The 22,386-nt window shown below is 42.3% G+C and overlaps 2 protein-coding genes across 4 annotated transcripts in view; both read right to left on the reverse strand.

Annotated features, from left to right (window-relative positions):
- The window catches only part of LOC124127263 (aspartate and glycine-rich protein-like), a 31,210-nt gene extending 21,714 nt beyond the window's left edge, over positions 1–9,496 (reverse strand). For 2 of the 3 annotated variants that reach the window (XR_007219234.1, XM_048388555.1), the window contains exon 1: positions 331–481. The gene's annotated coding sequence lies outside the window, so the exon portion shown is untranslated. Of the gene's footprint in view, positions 1–330; positions 482–9,455 lie in introns of those variants that run through there. The other variant, XM_048388557.1, reaches the window with a different exon arrangement.
- LOC124126725 (putative per-hexamer repeat protein 5) lies at positions 4,403–8,034 on the reverse strand. The gene is made up of 3 exons (XM_046490231.2): positions 7,960–8,034; positions 5,190–7,792; positions 4,403–4,477 (listed from the first exon to the last, which is right to left on the reverse strand). The coding sequence occupies exons 1-2, from the start codon at positions 8,032–8,034 to the stop codon at positions 5,243–5,245; spliced, it is 2,625 nt and encodes an 874-aa protein (XP_046346187.2). The 3' UTR covers positions 4,403–4,477; positions 5,190–5,242.
- Positions 9,497–22,386: the final 12,890 nt, after the last annotated feature.

Raw genomic sequence — 22,386 nt, forward strand, 5'->3', positions numbered from 1 at the left:
ATTATGTTTCTAGGTTTGTCAGCACCATACCCGTGCTCGTGGGTTTTACCAAAGTGGTAAACGTCTGAGACCTGCATCACTTTCCTCCCACAGCAAGACACGCGTTAAACCTAACTCACTCATTCACTCTCTAATCATCGCCAACTAACAGTGAGGGCAGCACGTGTTCGGCTGAGCATGTCCTGTTCAACTGACAACACTGTCAGTGCGTATGGTTAGCATAAAAAAAGCAAGACCAATGCTTTACTAAGATTTGTTAATGCTGTACTAATATTTACTAATGGTTTACGAAGATATACTAATGGTTGAACATGTTAAAACTGTACTTACAATTTCACTACAGATCAGATCGGACACAGTTGCGGGAGAAGTGCGGGATGCAAGGCTGTCGAACAGCCCCTCTTTATACCTGTTGTTGGTTTTCCACGTGACTGATTATGATGCATGGCGAGGTAGTTTTCCGGAATGGGTTTAACTTTGTCAATCCGTCATCTTCTAAAATAGGACTCTCGTGCCCTAGATCATTTCTGACAACCGGCAAGAAAAAAATGCTAATTATATATTTGGTTTCATCCTGTTGTATTGTTTTTATCCCCAAAGACGAGTACGACAGGGCACGTAGACACTCACCACATTGCATACAGGGCCGTAATATCGCCACTCGCCACATTGCATGCAGGGCCGAAATGTCGCCACTCACCACATTGCATGAAGAGCCGAAATGTAGTCACTCACCACATTGCATGCAGGGCCGAAATGTAGACGCTTACCACATTGCATGCAGGGCCGAAATGTAGACACTCACCACAGTGCATGCAGGGCCGAAATGTAGACACTTAAGACATCGCATGCAGAGCCGAAATGTAGACACTCCGCATATTGCATGCAGAGCCGAAATGTCGACTCTCACCTCATTGCATGCAGAGCCGAAATGTCGACACTCACCATATTGCATGCAGAGCCGAAATGTCGACTCTCACCACATTGCATGCAGAGCCGAAATGTCGACACTCACCACATTGCATGCAGAGCCGAAATGTCGACACTCACCATATTGCATGCAGAGCCGAAAAGTCGCCACTCGCCACATTGCATGCAGAGCCGAAAAGTCGCCACTCGCCACATTGCATGCAGGGCCGAAATGTCGACACTCACCACATTGCAGGCAGAGCCGAAAAGTCGCCACTCGCCACATTGCATGCAGGGCCGAAATGTCGACACTCACCACATTGCATGCAGGGACGACATGTAGACACTTACCAGTATGCATGCAGTGCCGAAATGTAGACACTCAGCACATTGCATGCAGGGCCGAAATGTCGACGCTCACCACATTGCATGCAGGGCCGACATGTTGACACTCACCACATTGCATGCAGTGCCGAAATGTAGACACTAGTCACTTTGCATGCAGGGCCGAAATGTCGCCACCTGCCACATTGCATGCAGTGCCGAAATGTCGCCACTCGCCACATTGCATGCAGTGCCGAAATGTCGCCACTCGCTATATTGCATGCAGGGCCAAAATGTACACGCTCACCACATTGCATGCAGGGCCGAAATGTAGATGCTTACCACATTGCATGCACTATGCATAATTTTATGGATGCAGAAATACTTGCATCGTGATACATAAATATTATCTTTTTGTGTTTGTGAATCACGCCGTAAACAAGATGTTGGAGAATATATGCGACATAACCATTTCTTGTATATGATGTGTTATTGTTTTGTAAGATCAGTGGCACATACATTTTACATTTAAAGCTAGGTGCGGAGAAATGTGGTTACACGTCGCGCTTAATATCGTTGCAATTTCATGGCGACATGCATGCCTGTGTGTGTGTGTGTGTGTGTGTGTGTGTGTGTGTGTGTGTGTGTGTGTGTGTGTGTGTGTGTGTGTGTGTGTGTGTGTGTGTGTGTGTATTGGTGTGTGTGTATTGGTGTGTGTGTGTGTGTGTGTATTGGTGTGTGTGTGTATTGGTGTGTGTGTGTGTTGGTGTGTGTGTTTGCTTGTACTATTTCGGAGTAATGCCGAGTTAATATTGCTAGCACACTGTGATACCACGTCGTAGTTGAACATGAATACACAGCATACTCGGACTTGTAGTCGAGCAGTCCTTATTTTAGCCCCTTAATGAAGAGCGAAAGGCAGGGTAACAACAAGTACCTTCGTTTAACGTATTTCGGTATCACGCGGTCGGGGATCGAATCCCTGATCTTCCGCTCTCCGGGCTGACGCTCCACTAGACTACGGAGGCGGTCGTTATAGTGCTAAACTAACACACACCATGTGTATGGTTTTAGTATATGACAATTAATAAGTAACATAATGATAAATATAATAATTAACATAAACCACGGTAGTTATAATGAGAGGGCACTAGTGACCATGCAGTCAAAGACGACGCAATTCGCTGTGAAGGGTTTAGCCAAGGGGCTCTTCTGGCCTTATGTTCCTCGAGGGATGATACGTATGTTTTCCTGTATGTCGAGTACTATTTCTGCAGCACCTGCCTTTGGTGTCTTCATTTCATAACTTTTGACATGCAATCAAGCATGCTCTTTCTATGAATACAGCGTCATTCGGTTCTTGTTCAAAAGTTGTTGGATCAGGGTTACAATATTCAATGCCTCAGTACGGCCTTCAACACGTTTTACGACCAACATGTGGAGGAAATTTCCAAATATGATGCATGGGTGGCTATTGTGATGTTTGGTGCAATTCTATATTTTGGCGTACACCATTACCGTGTGTGTTTTAGGTAAAACATGGACATTCCTTTGCGAGTGTTAGTGACGGGTGTTCCCCGATGGGGCAGCATACGTTCACCTTCACGTATAATCACTATTTGATAGATTCATAAGCACATGTTAATTATATATTCGTACACGGCACTGGGATCTCTTTAGGCGGCAATGCTTGTTGTAAAAGGCTACTAACGGGATCGGGTGATCAGGCTCGCTGACTTGGTTGATACATGTCATCTATCCCAATTGTGTAGATGGTTGCTCATGATGTCAATCACTTGATTGTCTGGACCAGACTCGATTATTTTACAGACCGCCGTCATATAGCTGGAATATTGCTGAGTGTGGCGTTAAACAACAAACAAACAAATATGATTAAGAAAGGGTTGTGAGAAACATGATCATAAACTGCCCTTTTAAGGCGCTTCAACAGACCCGTTCCTACCGTCGATTCACTTATCCAGTTGTGCTTATAAGTGTAAAGATTGATGTAACAAAACAATATCACTATCAACTTTTGGCCTGGATCGCTATATAAAGCTCCATAACACTCCGTACCAGGAGAGATGTATTGTAGGGTCTAGCAAATGTACCAACAAATTCTTGTACCAACAAATGTAACCCTAACTCTTAGAACAATCAAGGAAGGTCTTTTTGTTCCTGGAATCCTGGCAACGCACACATATGAGAATATTGTAATGTCAATGGAAAAGGGAAAGCTTTGGTTACGGCAATAGCAAGTGTGACGACCATGTTATAGCGCTCACATTTATTGGATCGGCATTGTTGGCCACGATGTTAATAACAGAGAACACGGAAAGTGAGTGAGTGAGTGAGTTTAGTTTAATGCCTCTTTAAACAGACTTCCAGTTCTACATCGACGTGTCAGCTTATTGTGGGAGGAAAGCCACGAAGTGATGCAGGTCTCAAACGTTTACCACTTCGGTGAAAGCCACGAGCACGGGTATGGTGGTGAAAAACCTAGAAACATAATCTGGACGAACCGGGATTCGAACCCACAGTCAGAAAGAATTCTCAAATGTCCAAGGTGGACATGCCCGATTACTAATACAGATAGACGTGTATTTAATGTATCAGGTTGTGTTTGATTTGCGTAAGTGAGTGAATGGATTTAACGCCGCTTTGAACAGTATGCCGTTTCTATAACGGTATAAGTGATGCAAGCCTCAGTCGTTTTAAATTACCACTTTGATGAAACCCCTGAGAATTCCTATGGTACTGACAAACCTTAGACGTCCAGCCAAGGCATTTACTCTCCTTTCGGTTTTTCATAGGCCACTGTGTGGCGTGTGGCAGCTCACTGTAATGTAAGTGTTACGGTTTTAAACTTTCAATTTCGTCGAGAGCCCCGATCTAAATAATTTACTCCACAAACAATTGTTTGTGATCTTCCACCTTAACCAATGTAGAAAATCTCTCAGAATCCTTGAACCTTCAACTATCCTTGTCCTTTTTGTTTTGTTTGTTTGTTGTTTAACGCCGATCTCAGCTATCCTTATCTGACAAAATGATGAAGATATCGCCATAATAATTTCCCGAATATCAGTTAATGGCCGGACCTATCGTCAAACATCTATTAAGCGTCATAGCTCTCGATAATTAACAACAAAAGGATTGTCGACAAAGATTGAAAGATAGGGAAAAGTATTTATTCAAGATTGCAAGACATTCATTCATGATTACGCTCGCTCGGAAACTGCTTCACCTGAAAGTAAAAGAATACGTTTAGTACGTTATCCGACTGTACATCATCAGTACGGATCTGAGGATCACACTGGATGTGTGGTGGTATAATGGTTGGATTTCTCACCACAATATATAACTGATATTTTCGTCATTGCAAACCGTTAAGCCTTCATTCTATCGACCCCGGTTATAGAGACTCAATTACTCACAGGCCACCGTGATAGGGCTGCATATTTGCTGATTACATGATTTAATGAACCATTTAATGGGGGGAGGGGGAGTGGAGAATTAACCCAGAATATGTTTGAAAAATAGAATTATGCTTCAGACTGTTGACAAAAAATATGTCGTTGCAAAAAAGTTCTTTGGGTCAATTTTCATTGAGGACTGGTCAATCCGTTATGTTTGCAACATCCCCAACAGGTATAGGAGTTGAGATAATGGATAATTGATACTGATTGCATAATGGTTCATGCTCTGACCACTTTGTACCATCACATGTACCAGTACAATTTAGCCTTTCGAACCGACATGACAAGAAGCAATGTTGCCCTTTTACCCTCTGGCGTGAATTGTGCATGTGTTCAATGCATCCATGCTTATCTAAATATAAATTGCTGCTTTGCCGGCATGTCATTTCAAAGGTAGGAAATATAAATTCAAGTTTATGGAAAAGGTTCGTCAAACAAAAACAGTTACCTTAAAGGGTATGTCACATTCATATAACTTACATTTAGAAAGATGCGCTGGAAGAGCATTTGTTCGACCGCAGTTAACGTTGCCGTTACCTGCCGCCATTGCCATTGCCGTTGCCGTTGCCATTGCCGTTACGGTCGTCATTGCCATTGCCGTTGCCACTGCCGTTACCGTCGTCATTGCCATTGCCGTTACCCTTGTCGTTGCCATTGCCGTTACCGTCGTCATTGCCATTGCCGTTGCTGTTGCCATTGCCGTTACCCTTGCCGTTGCCATTGCCGTTACCCTTGCCATTCCCGTAACCGTCGTCATTGCCATTGCCGTTACCCTTGCCGTTGCCATTGCCGTTGCCATTGCCGTTACGGTCGTCATTGCCATCGCCGTTTATATTGCCATTGCCGTTACCGTTGCCGTTACCATTGCCGTTACCCTTGCCGTTACCGTCGTCATTGCCATTGCCGTTACCCTTGCCGTTGCCATTGCCGTTACGGTCGTCATTGCCATTGCCGTTACCCTTGCCGTTACCATTGCCGTTACGGTCGTCATTGCCATTGCCGTTACCGTTGCCGTTGCCGTTGCCGTAACCGTTGCCATTGCCATTGCCGTTACTGTCGTCATTGCCATTGCCGTTACCGTTGCCGTTGCCATTGCCGTTACGGTCGTCATTGCCATTGCCGTTACCCTTGCCGTTGCCATTGCCGTAACGGTCGTCATTGCCATTGCCATTACCGTTGCCGTTACCATTGCCGTTACGGTCGTCATTACCATTGCCGTTACCGTTGCCGTTGCCATTGCCGTTACGGTCGTCATTGCCATTGCCGTTACCGTTGCCGTTCCCTTTGCCGTTACGGTCGTCATTGCCATTGCCGTTACTCTTGCCGTTGCCATTGCCGTTACCCTTGCCATTGCCGTTACCGTCGTCATTGCCATTGCCGTTACCGTTGCCGTTGCCATTGCCATTGCCGTTGCCGTTACCCTTGCCGTTACGGTCGTTATTGCCATTGCCGTTACCCTTGCCGTTGCCATTGCCGTTACGGTCGTCATTGCCATTGTCGTTACCGTTGCCGTTGTCATTGCCGTTACCGTCGTAATTGCCATCGCCGTTACCTATGCCATTGCTGTTACCGTTGCCGTTGCCATTGCCGTTACGGTCGTCATTGCCATCGCCGTTACTCTTGCCGTTGCCATTGCCGTTACCCTTGCCATTGCCGTTACCGTCGTCATTGCCATTGCCGTTGCCGTTACCCTTGCCGTTGCCATTGCCGTTAACGTCGTCATTGCCATTGCCGTTACCGTTGCCGTTGCCATTGTCATTGCCGTTACCGTCGTAATTGCCATCGCCGTTACCTATGCCATTGCTGTTACCGTTGCCGTTGCCATTGCCGTTACGGTCGTCATTGCCATCGCCGTTACTCTTGCCGTTGCCATTGCCGTTACCCTTGCCATTGCCGTTACCGTCGTCATTGCCATTGCCGTTGCCGTTACCGTTGCCGTTGCCGTTACCGTTGCCGTTGCCATTGCCGTTGCCGTTCCCATTGCCGTTACGGTCGTCATTGCCATTGCCGTTACCCTTGCCGTTGCCCTTGCCGTTACGGTCGTCATTGCCATTGCCGTTACCCCTGCCGTTGCCATTGCCGTTACGGTCGTCATTGCCATTGCCGTTACCCTTGCCGTTGCCATTGCCGTTACCGTCGTCATTGCCATTGCCGTTACCCTTGCCGTTGCCATTGCCGTTACGGTCGTCATTGCCATTGCCGTTACCATTGCCATTGTCGTTACCCTTGCCGTTGCCATTGCCGTTACCGTCACCATTGCCGTTACCGTCGTCATTGCCATTGCCGTTACCGTTGCCGTTGCCATTGCCGTTACGGTCGTCATTGCCATTGCCGTTACCCTTGCCGTTGCCATTGCCGTTACGGTCGTCATTGCCATTGCCGTTACCCTTGCCGTTGCCATTGCCGTTACCGTCGTCATTGCCATTGCCGTTACCGTTGCCATTGCCGTTACCGTTGCCGTTACCATTGCCGTTACGGTCGTGTTTGCCATTGCCGTTACCGTTGCCGTTGCCATTGCCGTTACGGTCGTCATTGCCATTGCCGTTACTCTTGCCGTTGCCATTGCCGTTACGGTCGTCATTGCCATTGCCGTTACCCTTGCCGTTGCCATTGCCGTTACCGTCGTCATTGCCATTGCCGTTACCCTTGCCGTTGTCATTGCCGTTACGGTCGTCATTGCCATTGCCGTTACCATTGCCATTGTCGTTACCGTTGCCGTTGCCATTGCCGTTACCGTTACCATTGCCGTTACCGTCGTCATTGCCATTGCCGTTACCGTTGCCGTTGCCATTGCCGTTACCGTCGTCATTGCCATTGCCGTTACCCTTGCCGTTGCCCTTGCCGTTACGGTCGTCATTGCCATTGCCGTTACCCTTGCCGTTGCCATTGCCCTTACCGTCGTCATTGCCATTGCCGTTACCGTTGCCATTGCCGTTACCGTTGCCGTTTTCATTGCCGTTACGGTCGTCATTGCCATTGCCGTTACCGTTGCCGTTGCCATTGCCGTTACGGTCGTCATTACCATTGCCGTTACTCTTGCCGTTGCCATTGCCGTTACGGTCGTCATTGCCATTGCCGTTACCCTTGCCGTTGCCATTGCCGTTACCGTCGTCATTGCCATTGCCGTTACCCTTGCCGTTGCCATTGCCGTTACGGTCGTCATTGCCATTGCCGTTACCATTGCCATTGTCGTTACCCTTGCCGTTGCCATTGCCGTTACCGTTGCCATTGCCGTCACCGTTGTCTTTACCTTTGCCATTGCCGTTACCGTTGTTGTTCGAGTCATCAGCTTTGTCATCATTGTTCCCTTCGTCACATTCTCCATTGCCGTTCTCACCTTTGCCTTTGCACCTCCTTTTACTAGGAGCGCTTAGGGCGACAGCACAAACACATGCCAAGACAAGGAGAAATACGGCGAACTTCATGTCTGCTGTTCAAATAGCTGTAAGAAAGACTCTTCAATATCATTCATGTGCTGATCAAATCTTGTTAAGTCTTGCCATCAAACCCTCACTACCTCTCATTGCGATGATTTAATTGACAAACAAGTGACAAATAACATGAATGACTTATATTTAAGACATCGTTTACATTTAATCAAGTTTAATTAGATTCCTTCATCCTGCATGCTAGTTTATGGCAGTAAGTGAGTATGGTTTTTCGCCGCTTTTAGAAATATTCCAGCAATATCAAGGCGCTTTAACCACAAGACAACCCCACCGCCACTTATAACAGTAAACACAGACACCACTATTTGAAGTATCCCCGTATTCGCATCTCTCAGACACGAGTTCCAAAACAAGGACCTGACAAATTCATAGATATCTACAATCTGGAATCATTGCATTGACTTTTTTTTTTCTTGCTATGCGACATTTCGTTACTTTGCATGGGAAGACTAATTAAAGAAATTGAAATCCATAATGATATAAGTCAGCCTCAGTGAGGCTTCGCGTTCAAGCTTATTGCACTTATAAAGCGATATGCATGCACGTGTGCGTGTCTGGAAGGGTGTGGTGCGCTTGTGATAATCCGGACTAATGCTGGTGTTATAGTTCTGGCCCACTGAGATACCATGCTGCATTTTCAGATTGATTACCCAACTCAGTCACAGTATACTGACTCCGAGTTGACCACTGTCATTTTGTCCCCTGAATGACGAGGGGCAGGCAGGTTAACTACAACTACCATCTTTTAACAAGTACCATCTTCCTTGGGTAAGACCCGCTCAAGGGATCGAACTACCGACCTTCCGATCTCCCACCGGACGCTCCATCCACTAGACCACGGAGGATGCCCACTGTCAATGCAGACAAGATTAGCATATGGATAATTCGCAATTCGCTGTACTGAGCGAAGTCCCTTGAGCACAACAGAAACCTATGATTGTGTTTCGAATACCAGTTCGTCCCAATTATGTTTCTAGGTTTGTCAGCATCATACCCGTACTCTTCGGTTTCACCAGAGTGCTAAACATCTGAGACCTGCATCACTTTCCTTCCACACTAAGACACGCGTTAAACCCAACTCACTTATTCACTCTTAAATCATTGCCTACTAACAGTGAGGGCAGCACGTGTTCGGCTGAGCATGTCCTGTTCAACTGATAACACTGTCAGTGCGTATGGTTAGCGTAAAAAAAGCAATACTTACCAATGCTTTACTAAGATTTGCTTATGCTCTACTAAGACCACTTTTGGTTTACAAAGATATACTAATGGTTGAACATGTTAAAACTGTACTTACAATTTCACTACAGATCAGATCGGACACAGTTGCCGGAGAAGTGCGGGATGCAAGGATACCTAACTGATCCCCCTTTATACCTTTTGTTGGTTTTCCACGTGACTGGTTACGGCGATATTTTTCTTACAAAAATGACATATTTTGTGGATAAATGGCGTCTTTATTTTGTGCAACAGCGACATTTAAGGGTCTGTACTGAAACCATGCTATTGTAGCAAAATAAAGAAGTAGTTTTCTATAAATGGTTTTAAACTTGTCTATCCGACATCTACTAAAATAGGCTCTAGATCATTTCTGACAACCGGCAAGAACATAATTCTATTTGGAAGGTTTCATCCTGTGGTTCATTGCTTTTACCCACAAAGACGAGTACGACGGCACGTAGACGCTTACCACATTGCATGCAGTGCCGAAATGACACTCGCCATATTGCATGCAGGGCCGAAATGATACTCACCACATTGCATGCAGGGCCGAAATGACTCTCGCCACATTGCATGCAGTGCCGAAATGACACTCGCCACATTGCATGCAGAGCCGAAATGTCGACACTCGCCACATCGCATGCAGGGCCGAAATGTAGACACTCACCACATTGCATGCAGTGCCGAAATGTAGACACTCGCCACATTGCATGCAGTGACGAAATGTCGCCACTCACCACATTGCATGCAGTGCCGAAATGTCGCAACTCACCACATTGCATGCAGTGCCGAAATGACACTCACCACATTGCATGCAGTGCCGAAATGTAGACACTCGCCACATTGCATGCAGTGCCGAAACGTAGACACTCACCACATTGCATGCATGGTCGAAATGTAGACACTCGCCACATTGCATGCACAGGCGAAATGTAAATACTTGCCACATTCAGTAAACCTAGAAAAGACTAAAGCTGTCTTTAATAAAGTATGGTCCTCATCTAAATGAATGGGTGTCATCATATATATTTTTGGGTGCATGTTTTGCAAATAATTTATCTTGGTCAAAACTGTTATAGTGTAACATCCCATCTGTTTTCCATCTTGAAATCACATTAGGATATAAACCTCTTCCTTATACACTATTTTCCAAAACAAATGGGGTATGGATGATATAAAAGAAATAGAAGCTGAACACATACTTGATGTAGAAGATCCCTAGCAATCAAATTCTCACGCCGAATCATGTCGCACTTGGAGAATGTGGTAGATATCTATATTATATATTAGCGTTTAAACGTTGTATCAAATATTGGCGTGAAGTAATAACAAATTCAGATTCACAGTATCCATAAAAGTTATGAAAGGATATATCAGGCATGTAATAATGGAAAAAAACAACTGATAAAGTCAAAGATAAAGTCTCATCTTTAAAAATATGGATTTGGATATTTGAGAAAACCAGAGACTCGAGTCAAGAACAGTAAAGAAATATATCAGAATTTATTTATAGATTAAATACTACCCATCAACAGGAAGATCCGGGATAGAATAGGTCTTCAGCAACCCATGCTTGCCGTGAAAGGCGACTATGCTTGTCTTAAGAGGCGACTAACGGGATCGGGTGGTCAGGCTCGTTGACTTGTTGATGCATTTCATCGTATTCCAATTGCGTGGATCGATGCTCATGATGTCAATCACTGTATTGTCTGGTCCAGACTCGATTATTTACAGATCGACGTCATATAGCTGGAATATTGCTGAGAGCCGCGTTAAACAACAAACAAAGAAACATCAACAGGACTGGCATGCTCAATTGTGTGGTAGTACTAATAGACAAGAAAAGGCAATATAATGATTGACATCATGAACATCGATCTGCGCAATTGGGATATGCTGACATGCATCAACAAAGTCACTGATCCTTATCACCCGATCCAGCATGGGTTTGTACAACTTGTTCAAATCACAATATGGCTGAAATATTGCCGACGTGACATGAAAATTTAACTCACTCTTTCAGGGCTTACTTTCAGTATTATGCATTGAAGTGAGCAGATATGCGTCCTCCTTGTGTCGTGTATAAGTAAATGTGTGAACATAGGCGGTAACGTCACCCTTTCTAGTACTCTTTCTAGTAAATCTTTAGAGCTGAGTACGATGCAGCATCGTTCCTCTTGTACGCTTTATTATTACGTTACTCCAGAAGATAGAAATATATTAAAATAAAAAAAATAAGGTATTTAGGTGAAGGTTTTTAGGCATGCCGCTGCCCGGTCCCTTGGGCCACTGGAAGATGTGTGGTCGGAGACGATTGCCGATACATTACCGCCTTCGTATACTATGTCACAACATCTTGGGTTGAAAGGAGCTGAGGCATCTAGAACCACTTTGGCAACTCCAATCATCGGACTGACAGCCTTGAAGAGTGGCACCACAAGGCCAACCATCTAGCCAGGAAGAGCCACTCCAACATCTGCGAGGTGGTGCAGCTGTCCAGAGAGAGCAGTCCAACACCGAAGTCAGCATCCTTGGCTTGGACGGCAACCCCTCTGAACCTCCTCGTAAGCGTCGTTACCGCCAGATCGACGCCCACCCCGGGTCATTGAAGGAGGACCTGGTCAGCCACCATCTGTCTGACACTGACTATACAGTCCATTTGTCGGAACTACTTCATCGTTACTGAACATTGATAGGAATATGTACATTTGAAAATTTTAAACATTTTAACTTAAACATTTACAAATACGGTAATGGAACTGATGGGCGGTACTCCTCTGTTCTCGTTTTATTTTCCTGGTACTGGGAGCGGTAAATGTTGTGACAGTGAACCGTGTCTGAGCGGTCACTGGTCCCGGGAACGCTAAGAAGAGTTGTCCTCTTAAAAATCACATTTGGCGCTCCCAGGCCGACACAGTGGTGTACATTATTCTCAGTTGTCGGCCAACACATACAGTTTGGACGTCGAGCCTCCGAACAGAGACAACATTCATTAACGTTGTTGTCTTTTTTCCATTTCAAACATATCATGCGGATGTACCTTCGCTGAAAGAGGACATAAATGTTCACCAGAAAGACGTTTCAAACTGCCCCAGCCATCACTCAACGTAGGTGACACGGCACAAATGACGGAAATGTCAGCGTTCGTAGAAGTGGGAAAGATTTCGTATTCACTTTTTTCCTTGTAAATAAGATGGAGGAAGGTTTTTTCTGCTTGAGATCAGAGTTTGTTTCAATATGGGCCTGGGCCTCACAGATCGATTCAAGGATTAATATCTTGGCGAATCTGTGATTTGAATTCACAATCAGCGGATCATAGCACGGCAAAGGAATGCAACTTTGAGAGCGGATTATTGCGCTTTATACCACAAGGCTTCATGGAGAAATAAAGTTATATAATTTTATGAAAATATTTGTTTTGTTTGTTTGTTTGTCTGTTTATTTGTTTGTTTAACGCAGTATTCCAGCAATATGAGGGCAGTCTGTATATAATCGAATCTGAACAAGACAGTGATTGACAGTGATTGACATCATGAACATCGATCTGCGCAATTGGGATGTGATGACATGCATCAACCAAGTCACTGAGCCTGACCACCCGATCCCATTATGTTACGACCTGCATGGATTGTTGAAGACCAATTGAAAACCGGATCTTCAATGGTGAAAATATTGTGATCAAAACAATGAATATCAAAATATATAATATACCTGTCCAACCTACAGCATATTTCACACAATACTGAGAAAACAAGATATTTACATCCTTTGGCCTCATGGAAAGCTCGTAAACATTGACGTACGTAGAGGTGTTGGTGCTCAAAAAACAAGATCATGATCTACGATTCGAACATATTCAATAAGCACAGCATATTAATCACGAGGCATTTAACAAAAAGAAAAAAATTATTCAAAATTAACACATTTCATTGTAAAACGATTGATGGACAATATTCAAGACAATACTCAAGTTATTTTTCAATTTGGCAGTGATGAATGACGTGTGATCAACTTTATGTGGATACGACAATACGGCTCTGGTTTACGTGGAATTCAAGTAGAGCATGGATTTACTACAGTTACAATGTTAAGGTATGTTAAAGAAGGCGCCTCTCTTCCTACAGGTTCTCATACACGCCCTCTTGTTCCGGGAGTTGTTTCCGTTAACCCCGCAGCCGCCATAGTGGAATTCCTCGCACCTTCTGGTGGCTTTGTTGTAGTAGAAACGGTGCACCAGCTCTGAACATGTCCCTGCGTCCTTGCTCAGCTCACAAACTACAGATGTATAAAAAGAGGACATTTCTTGTGTCGAATGAAATATCAGGTTTCTCTCATCGAGTGATGTGGCAAAGGAGATACTTTCCTTTCCCCCGTTACAAGATGAGAGAAACATAATATTTGACGAGACAATGGAATAAACTTGTGTGTTATATACTTATTGTGTAGTTGTCTACCGGATTGTTTTTGTCATTGCAAATGTAAGACGTTGAAACGTGTAAATTCACCCTATCTAACACGCAGCTTCGTTTCACCACAGCTTGTATTTGCGACTTCAAAAGTAGTTCTGAGTTTGCATTATATATCGTACATTTGGATATGATAAAATACAAAATCAACTTCAACTAAAACTATTCTTGAAACATACGAGAAATTTGTTGGAAGCGAAGGAATACACGCTGGTCGAGTAACAAAAATGGCGCTTTGCGAAACGAGAATCTCGATTGACGAGTTAAATGAGAAATTTACAGTCAATAAGAAAACATTTTCAAGAGAATAACAAAGGGCAAGAAGCGATATTAACTCCATAAATGACCATCTCTTTATGTTTTGCATTGTCAATGTGGAACGTCAACTAACGTAAAAAGTTCTGAGTTTGCATTATTTATCGTACATTTGGACATGATAAAATACAAAATCAACTTCAACTAAAGCTATTCTTGAAACCTACGAGAAAGTTGTTGAATGCGAAGGAATACACGCTGGTCGAGTTACAAAAATGGCGCTTTGCGAAACGAGTCTCCATTGACGAGAGTAATGAGAAATGTACAGTTAATAAGAAAACATTTTCCACAGAATAACAAAGAGCAAGAAGCGGTATTAAGTCCATAAATGACCGTCTCTTTATATTTTGCATTATCAATGTGGAACTTACGTAAAAAAAGAAGTCAACAGTTTATGTACGGGCCAGACAGACAGACAACATAGGGAGACACTTTGCGGGGAGGTAACTCTTGTACGACAACAGCTACGTCAAAGTGGTATGTTTACTGCAATTCAAATATCATTTTTCTCAACTTGAGAAAACTCTTCCACACTAAAGTATATAATGAAACCAAACATGTGGTGTTCCAAACACTTGTTATTGCAATACCTTTAATTTGTGAAGAGTGATTGGATGAGCATGATTGTACGCCGCTTTCGGTAATATCCCAACATATGCACGGCGCATAACAGCAGAAGAATTTCAAACATTTCTCTCATGCAGAGAACTCAACCAAGGTGATTTAAATGTGTGTTTGTTGTTTAACGTCGACTCAGCAATATTCCAGCTATATAACGGCGGTCTGAAAATAATCGCAACCTGACAATCAAGTAATTGACAAAAGCATTGGTCTACGCAATTGGGATGCGATGACATGCATCAACCAAGTCAACGAGCCTGCCCATCCAAAACCGTTAGTCGCATGAGTTACTGAAGAACTCGGATCGTCAAAGGTAATGGAATGACAAGCACGTACAAACAATGACAATACCAGCATGTAACAAACCCTACAAATCCTGCAAAATATATGTAACACAACAACGGTACGTTATGCCTTATGGTTAGAAAAATTGTGCCTCGTACAGTTGTGAGATCAGATAAATGAAGTTTGAAAATTTAATAATATTCTTATCAATCTATCAATCCGGATAAAACCGGTCCAAGCTCTGGAATCATAGGTAGAGACAAAATATTCTTTTAAGAAATATAGGCGAGGTGTCCAGGCACCTGATCAGGTTTTTTGCGGTGTTCAATGTGTTAGGGCAGGAGATGCTCACCCTCTTCGCCAACACCTGGTGTCATCACTGATTTCCAGTGGTCCATTCATATAATTTTCACAGCTATTTTGCCCTTTACGCCAAATGGAATCTGTTTCGGAGGATAATCTAGAGTGGATATTCTCTTGCATGGCAATATATATGTTTCATTTAAATGGTTTTTAACGTCTCTATTGCATGACAGGACCCCGTGTTGCATTAAGATTTTAATAAGACGACAGTAACAGTGTAGATTTGTAAAAGTATGTGATGAGTGATGAGTAATACTATCGTTACGCTACGATCATTTGGAGACGCTGTGCGACTTACCTGCCTGATCTCGTCCAAACAACAACTTACACACCTTGTCATCTGTACATTTCAATTGCTGAAACACATTATGGGTTACACATTAAACGATAGGAAACCATTGCCTGAACGGACTCTGTGGTTCTAATTGATAACTTTCCCCGTCAAAATATGATAAACCCTCAATAGGAGTCACGTCAGGTGAGGTGGTGAATAATTAACTTGCATATGCATGTGCTTGTGACGGGTGCTCCCTTTATGTAGTGAACACATGGTATGTTGATTCATAAACACATCAGTATACTGTAGTCGGAATCGCAGAGCAGCAGAGATTTGGCATGGTTATGAAAAGGGTTTTGATGCTTTTAATAATTCCAAAACAATTTCGTTCGTTGACCTGGATTCTGAAATTTCAGTCGAAACAAAAGCCAACCCACAGAAGAACAAATATGCCCGCTCTATAGTACTTACTTCTGATCAGATGCCATTGAAGTAGTGTCCACAAAGTACAGCCTCTTTTATTAGTCTCCATTCGAAACAGCCGTTTAAGTTTTCGAAATACAGAATACCGATAAGTTGTTCCGGATGCTTTGCTTGAAACCAGAATTCAAAAACTGCCATGTCAGCTGGCTGATTAGAACGTTCATCTGGCGTGACCTCCTGCAGGGGGGTTGTCATATTTAATGTAGGAAATTATTGCACCTCGTGTCGTGTTGTATGACGCGACTGGGGATTCAACCAACGACTTTCCGCTTATGGAGCCAAAAAAGACTTGGCATTAGATCGACCTTATTCAGCACAATACTTCATTCCAACAAAACAAACCCAGAGGACAACGTCAGTATTTGTGTCCCACCTTGCAAATGATGAAAAATGAAGCAATTAGAACGGCATTCAGAGTCACCATGATTCTAAAATTACATTTCACTTTGATAAAGAGAAGAAGCTACCATTCTACTCACAGCACAGGTGTATTCTGGTCGAATTGCCTAACCCACACCCCATCAGGCATCGGAAGGGTCGGAATATACGGCCAAAACCACGACATGGGCGGGGACCTGCCAAAAGACAATGCACTGCCAAAAAACATCCATATATACAAGCTTGGATATGCTTTGGAAAGATGAAATATCCATGTTGTTTCGATCAAGTTATCCTTCAACGCGACAATGCTAGACTACATGCAACACGTGTAACTGTTGATCTAACTTCTATGAAATCAAAGGGCAGGAAAAGTATTCTCATCATTCAGGAAATAAAACATGAAAGAGAAAGAGTTTGAAAGAAAAACTTTTGAGAATTTATTTTACGCTGTTCCCCATAGTACATAGTGCTTTTTGAAGACATCTACTTTTACTTCAGGGAACCAAAAAAGTGTACTTACCGCAAGCTCCCACTTTGATCTTGTCACTTCCGACAACGAATCGTAAAAGAGAAATCCTGTATATAAACGGACATACATATTATTTTAACAGAGGCGTTGTACATGAATAGCGAGTGAGTGAGTATGGTTTTACGCCGCTTTTAGCAATATTCCAGCAATATCACGGCAAGGAACACCAGAAATGGGCTTCACACATTGTACCCATGTCGGGAATCGAACCCGGGTTTTCGGCGTGACGAGCGAACGCTTTAACCACTAGGCCACCAGACCGCCCCACATGAATACAAAAGAAGGCGTAAAAATCATTATATTTTCAACCTCGATCAACTTCTATTCCCTCTTATCAAAAATGATTCCATACATATATCTTACATAAGACACAAAACGTGGATTGATCATTTACTGTTAACAATTAATTATAACCAAGCAATGATTATTTTCGACGTTTTTCCATTGGGCTTGGGGGCAGAATCGGTACCAGATTTGGGCACAACATCATTGTTGCCCTTCTAACTAGTTTATATCAACTAACCGTAGCATTTAATGCTATTTGCTTGATATCTAACATACATGTGCACTTGCTGCACATGATTTGGTGATTATAAGTGTGACTGATACCTTACATAACATGTTATTTGAACTACAGCCCTATCAAGTTAGTGAGCACATATTTTAGTGAGCACATATTGGTGGCAGAAATGCACATACACGACTACAATTACATTGTAGAAAGGTAGACATTAGTGAGCTAGAGTTTCATTTCATTCCTTTTATATTAATGTGTATTCATAGCAAACAGACAGGCACTATATTATATTTCATTACATAAGTATAAAAGGGCTCATCAGCTCAGTGAGCAACAACGCCTATTAGATAAGTACTATGACAGTCACTCGCGCAGTTTTTGGAAAGCAATAGGCAAGATTGGTATCAGTAATGACCGAGGGTATGATGACCCCTGTGAGGTGAAACATGATAGTGGTATATCTACAGATAGAGTTGTAGTCTTGAATACATGGAAAGATGAATATAGTTATCTATTCCTTGAGAGTACATCTACTAGTTTTGATGATGGTCACTTCCATAAGATTTGTGATGAGTTGGCAAATAATCAGGTGAGAGTGGACTGCTAGTTTGATACCCGTGACCTAGAATCACCGATTACAGTTTCGGAAGTTGTTCGTGCAGTTGCACGAGCAAAACGCGCAAAAGCAGTTGGTTTTGACCTACTCCCGGCTGAGGTCCTAAAGAACGATACTTGCATCGATATCTTATTTAGAATGTGTTCCTATTGCTTTGATAATAAGGTATGCCCCGACTCGTGGTGAACAAGTTTGATTAACCCAATTAAAAAAAGTGACACCGATCCCCGCGACCAGTTGGGCTACCGGGGTATTGCTCTCCTGTCATTGCCTTGTAAGATTTATTCTGATATATTAAATTGTTGTTTTAGTAATTGGCTAGAGGTAAATAACATACTGGTAAATGAACAAAACGGATTCCGCTCAAAGAGAAATACACAAGAGCACATTTACAGCTTATTTTCAGTGATAAATAATAGGAAACTATCAAAACAATCGACATTTGTGTGTTACATTGATGCTATGAAAGCTTTTGATAAAATTAATCGTAAATGTCTATGGTATAAACTTATGAAAATAGCTGTTAATCGTAATTTTCTTCAAGCAGTCCAGGCAATGTATGACGATACTTGGACATGTGTTAGAGTAAATGATCACCACACAGACCGCTTTCCAGTATACTCAGGTGTACGTCAAGGGTGTGTTTTATCACCAACTTTGTTCTCTGTATTTATAAATGATTTAGCTGATGAAATTGATAGCTAACACTGTTGTATCCACCTGGACACTGACATGCTGAGTATCCTAATGTATGCTGACGATGTTGCCCTCGTAGCACCTGACAAGCACTCTTTACAACAGATGTTAGATTGTGTAGCAAACTGGTGCGCACGTTGGCGCTTACTTGTCAACTTCAAGAAAACTAAAGTTGTGCACTATCGTCCGAGTTACATTAAAATGTCCGATTTTGTTTTTACAATTGGGTCTGATCAGGTTGAAACTACTCATGCTTATAAATACCTAGGTGTTTGGTTACAGGAACATCTTGATTTGAACTTTACAGTTAAAGAAATAGCTAAATCTGCAAATAGGGCACTTGGTGTTATAATTTGTAAATTCGAAGCAGCTGGTGGTTTAGCTTATAACATTTTTATAACTTTGTACAATAACTTGGTCCAGCCTATCTTATCTTATGGATCGGCAATTTGGGGAACTGAGGAATTTAGCTGTATAAATGCTGTCCAAAACCGAACGTGTAGATTTTTCTTAGCAGTCGGTAGAAAGACTCCAAATGTGTCTTTCCGTGGTGAAATGGGCAGGAAATCCTCATTTTCAAAACAAAAAAATGAAATTCTTCGGTTCTGGCGCAGTTTGCATGCTGCAGATCAATCCCGAATGCTGAGTATTATTTGCAGATGGTCAGTAAAATTCCGTAGATCCTGGAATAATACAGTTTTCAACCACTTTCTCACTTTACATTTACCAATATATGATCTAAATAATATTTCTACTGAAGAGTTTAACTTGTCTAAAGTATGTCTGTTATCCTTAGACCATTCTGATTGGTTACGTGGGCTCTGGAACGATACGGGCCAGGTAAATGGTAATAAGTTACATGTACGTACATACAGATTGTTTAAAGATTCTTTATCAGTAGAACCCTATGTCAGTTTATTGATGAACAGATGTCAGCGCAGTATATTAAGTAAGTTTCGCTGCGGCTCACTGCCATTAGAAATAGAATTGGGAAGATTCACCCGCCCCAAAACACCGCTTATTGAACGTATGTGTAAATTCTGTAATTGCAATGCTGTTGAGGATGAAGTACACTTTTTTGCTGAATGTTCTCTCTTTACAGATTTACGCTATGATTTATGGAATTTAGCTTCTCAATCAACTCCAAACTTTATACAGATGTCCGCTGCCGATCAGACCGTGTTCGGAACAATAGGGTGGTTACACCCCTAGCCGCGCTTCTTCTTCACATGTATCAGCGAAGACATCTGTGTCTTTCGTCTCTACCAACTTAGTTCAATGTATTTTATTTCTTAGTATCAGAATGTTCTCCTTTCAACTTTTGACCTTGCACTGGTGATAACTCCTTTTGATGTATATGTATGTACTGTGATATTTCTCATTTTTACTCATATGTATGTGACGTCCTGCGTGTCTCGTAGGCCATAATGACCGGACACTATACACACTATTTGTGTATTTTTATTGTCATTGTTGTACAGTGTGTGACACGTAAATAAAATAATTTTCAAGTTGTCCTTCTCTGTCAGGATGTTGTCGTCTAATTGGAGATATTTCCTTCTCTTTGGTGACAGTCGTCCTGCGGCATGAATTTGCATCAATATTGTCTCTGAAAGTGATTGTTCATTCTTGTCAATAAATTTAAAGATGTTTGGATGACTTGGGCCCGATCTCTTGAGCCTGGAGTGCCAGCCTTCTAAGTGATTGGTTGTCCTGGAACCCAGGGTCCAAAAATGGTTCCACACGTTTCTCCTGTCGCCGGACGCCAATGTATGGTGGTGTTTCTTCTGTTCTTAATTCGGAATCTATGTCCATTGAAAACTAAGTTCTGTCCACCTTGGGAGATAGCAACAAATCGAACATTAACTTGAGCATTAGCCACTTTGTTATGGCAGTATGACTTGTAAATGCTATTTTATACACTTCCAAGATTGACATCAATCACTCATATATAATTTTAATCATCCCTATGCATTTAATCATGTACATGAGAAAACTGTTCACCTATTATCATCAAATAACAGTTTGTAGTACACCCCAAAAAGAGGGATTACTATACACAAGATGACATACAACTTATACATACTCACGTGTATAAACTACTATCAAACAGTGAGGATAACAGGTGTTTGCAAAAATGTTAGCGTATCCTGCACCACCGGTGGAAAAAAACACATGCAAAGGCAAGTTAGTTGTTAAACCCGAAAAACACGAAAACGTATGGCACAAGTCAAAACAGAGATTTTCATCGGACATAACTCCATTTGCTACTTCTGTGGTAGTCACCAATCAACCCGTTAATACTTCCAAAAATAGCTTTAACCCTTTTAAAGCTTTTGAGAAATTCACAAGTATGGGTATGGTCTGACAAAGCACGAAGCACAAAATGGGGCATGTTTGGGACAATGATTAGAGTATTCTTTCAAGTCTAAGGGTCCAACAGGTGTTATTTCTGCAACATGCTATTTCAAAACCCAAAATTCAGAGTGATACTTATGAAAAGAAAAATTGAAAAAATAAAAAATATAAATTCCTTCCAGGTGAAGGCTATCACTTGAAATCAAAAATAACAAAGCAAATTTTAGTCAAAGACACATCTCTTGGGGTAGAAGTTCACCTCTGTCACCATTCGATGGTATTTCTGGAAAGGAAAGTTAACTTACAAAGTTGTAATATACGTGAAAGGCTTAATGTTGCTGATTAAGCACAAAGATATAAACTCTCAGTGACTGCTCAGTAACATTCATGTAATATTAGTAATATTCAAATAAGTGTACTTGTTCTTGGTGTGTGTGTGTGACGTGGATATATATAAATAAGCAACAAATGTATTGCATGCTGTGACAGCGCACTGCATTATTGAAACGCCTGAAGAAATGCATATGTAGCCTAGTTTAGACAATGCACTTGTTTTGTGCACATATGTGACGGCGAGGTTAGGGCAACCTGACACATATGAGAATTAATAGCCATGTTTTTCTGAGCGAGTTGACTGCCAACGTTGTTTGGCAGGTAGGTTTTGTTAAGATGTGTTATCTTGTTCTCTCTCTACCCTCTACTTCCTTCATCACAATTTAAATCCAAAATAGACTTTCGGGCCTAACACTGTGGCAATTTTAGACCCTCTATTTCTGTATTTACTTGAGCTCATTTCCCCTAATGTTTACATCATCTCATAAGACTAAGCCATCAATGATGTCAAAGCTGTCTGACGTGTTTCTTATGAACAGTTTATGAAGCTAAACAATGTCCATGTGACTTAAGCACAAAAATACGCGCTATCCATTCGATCGACGTTTGTATGTGATTTTGGGGGAGAGGAGGTGCTAACTACTATTTAAAAACAGGGAGATGGTGATAAGGCTCAGGTTATGAAACAATCTGAACTCAGTCTTGAATTACTACACAGTACACTGCCTGTGACCCCAGCTTCAATGGCTACAGTGTGCAAAGATTGT

Source organism: Haliotis rufescens, unplaced genomic scaffold (genome assembly GCF_023055435.1).
Source record: "Haliotis rufescens isolate VD_foot unplaced genomic scaffold, xgHalRufe1.0.p SCAF_73, whole genome shotgun sequence".
NCBI classification, from domain to species: Eukaryota; Metazoa; Mollusca; class Gastropoda; order Lepetellida; family Haliotidae; genus Haliotis; species Haliotis rufescens.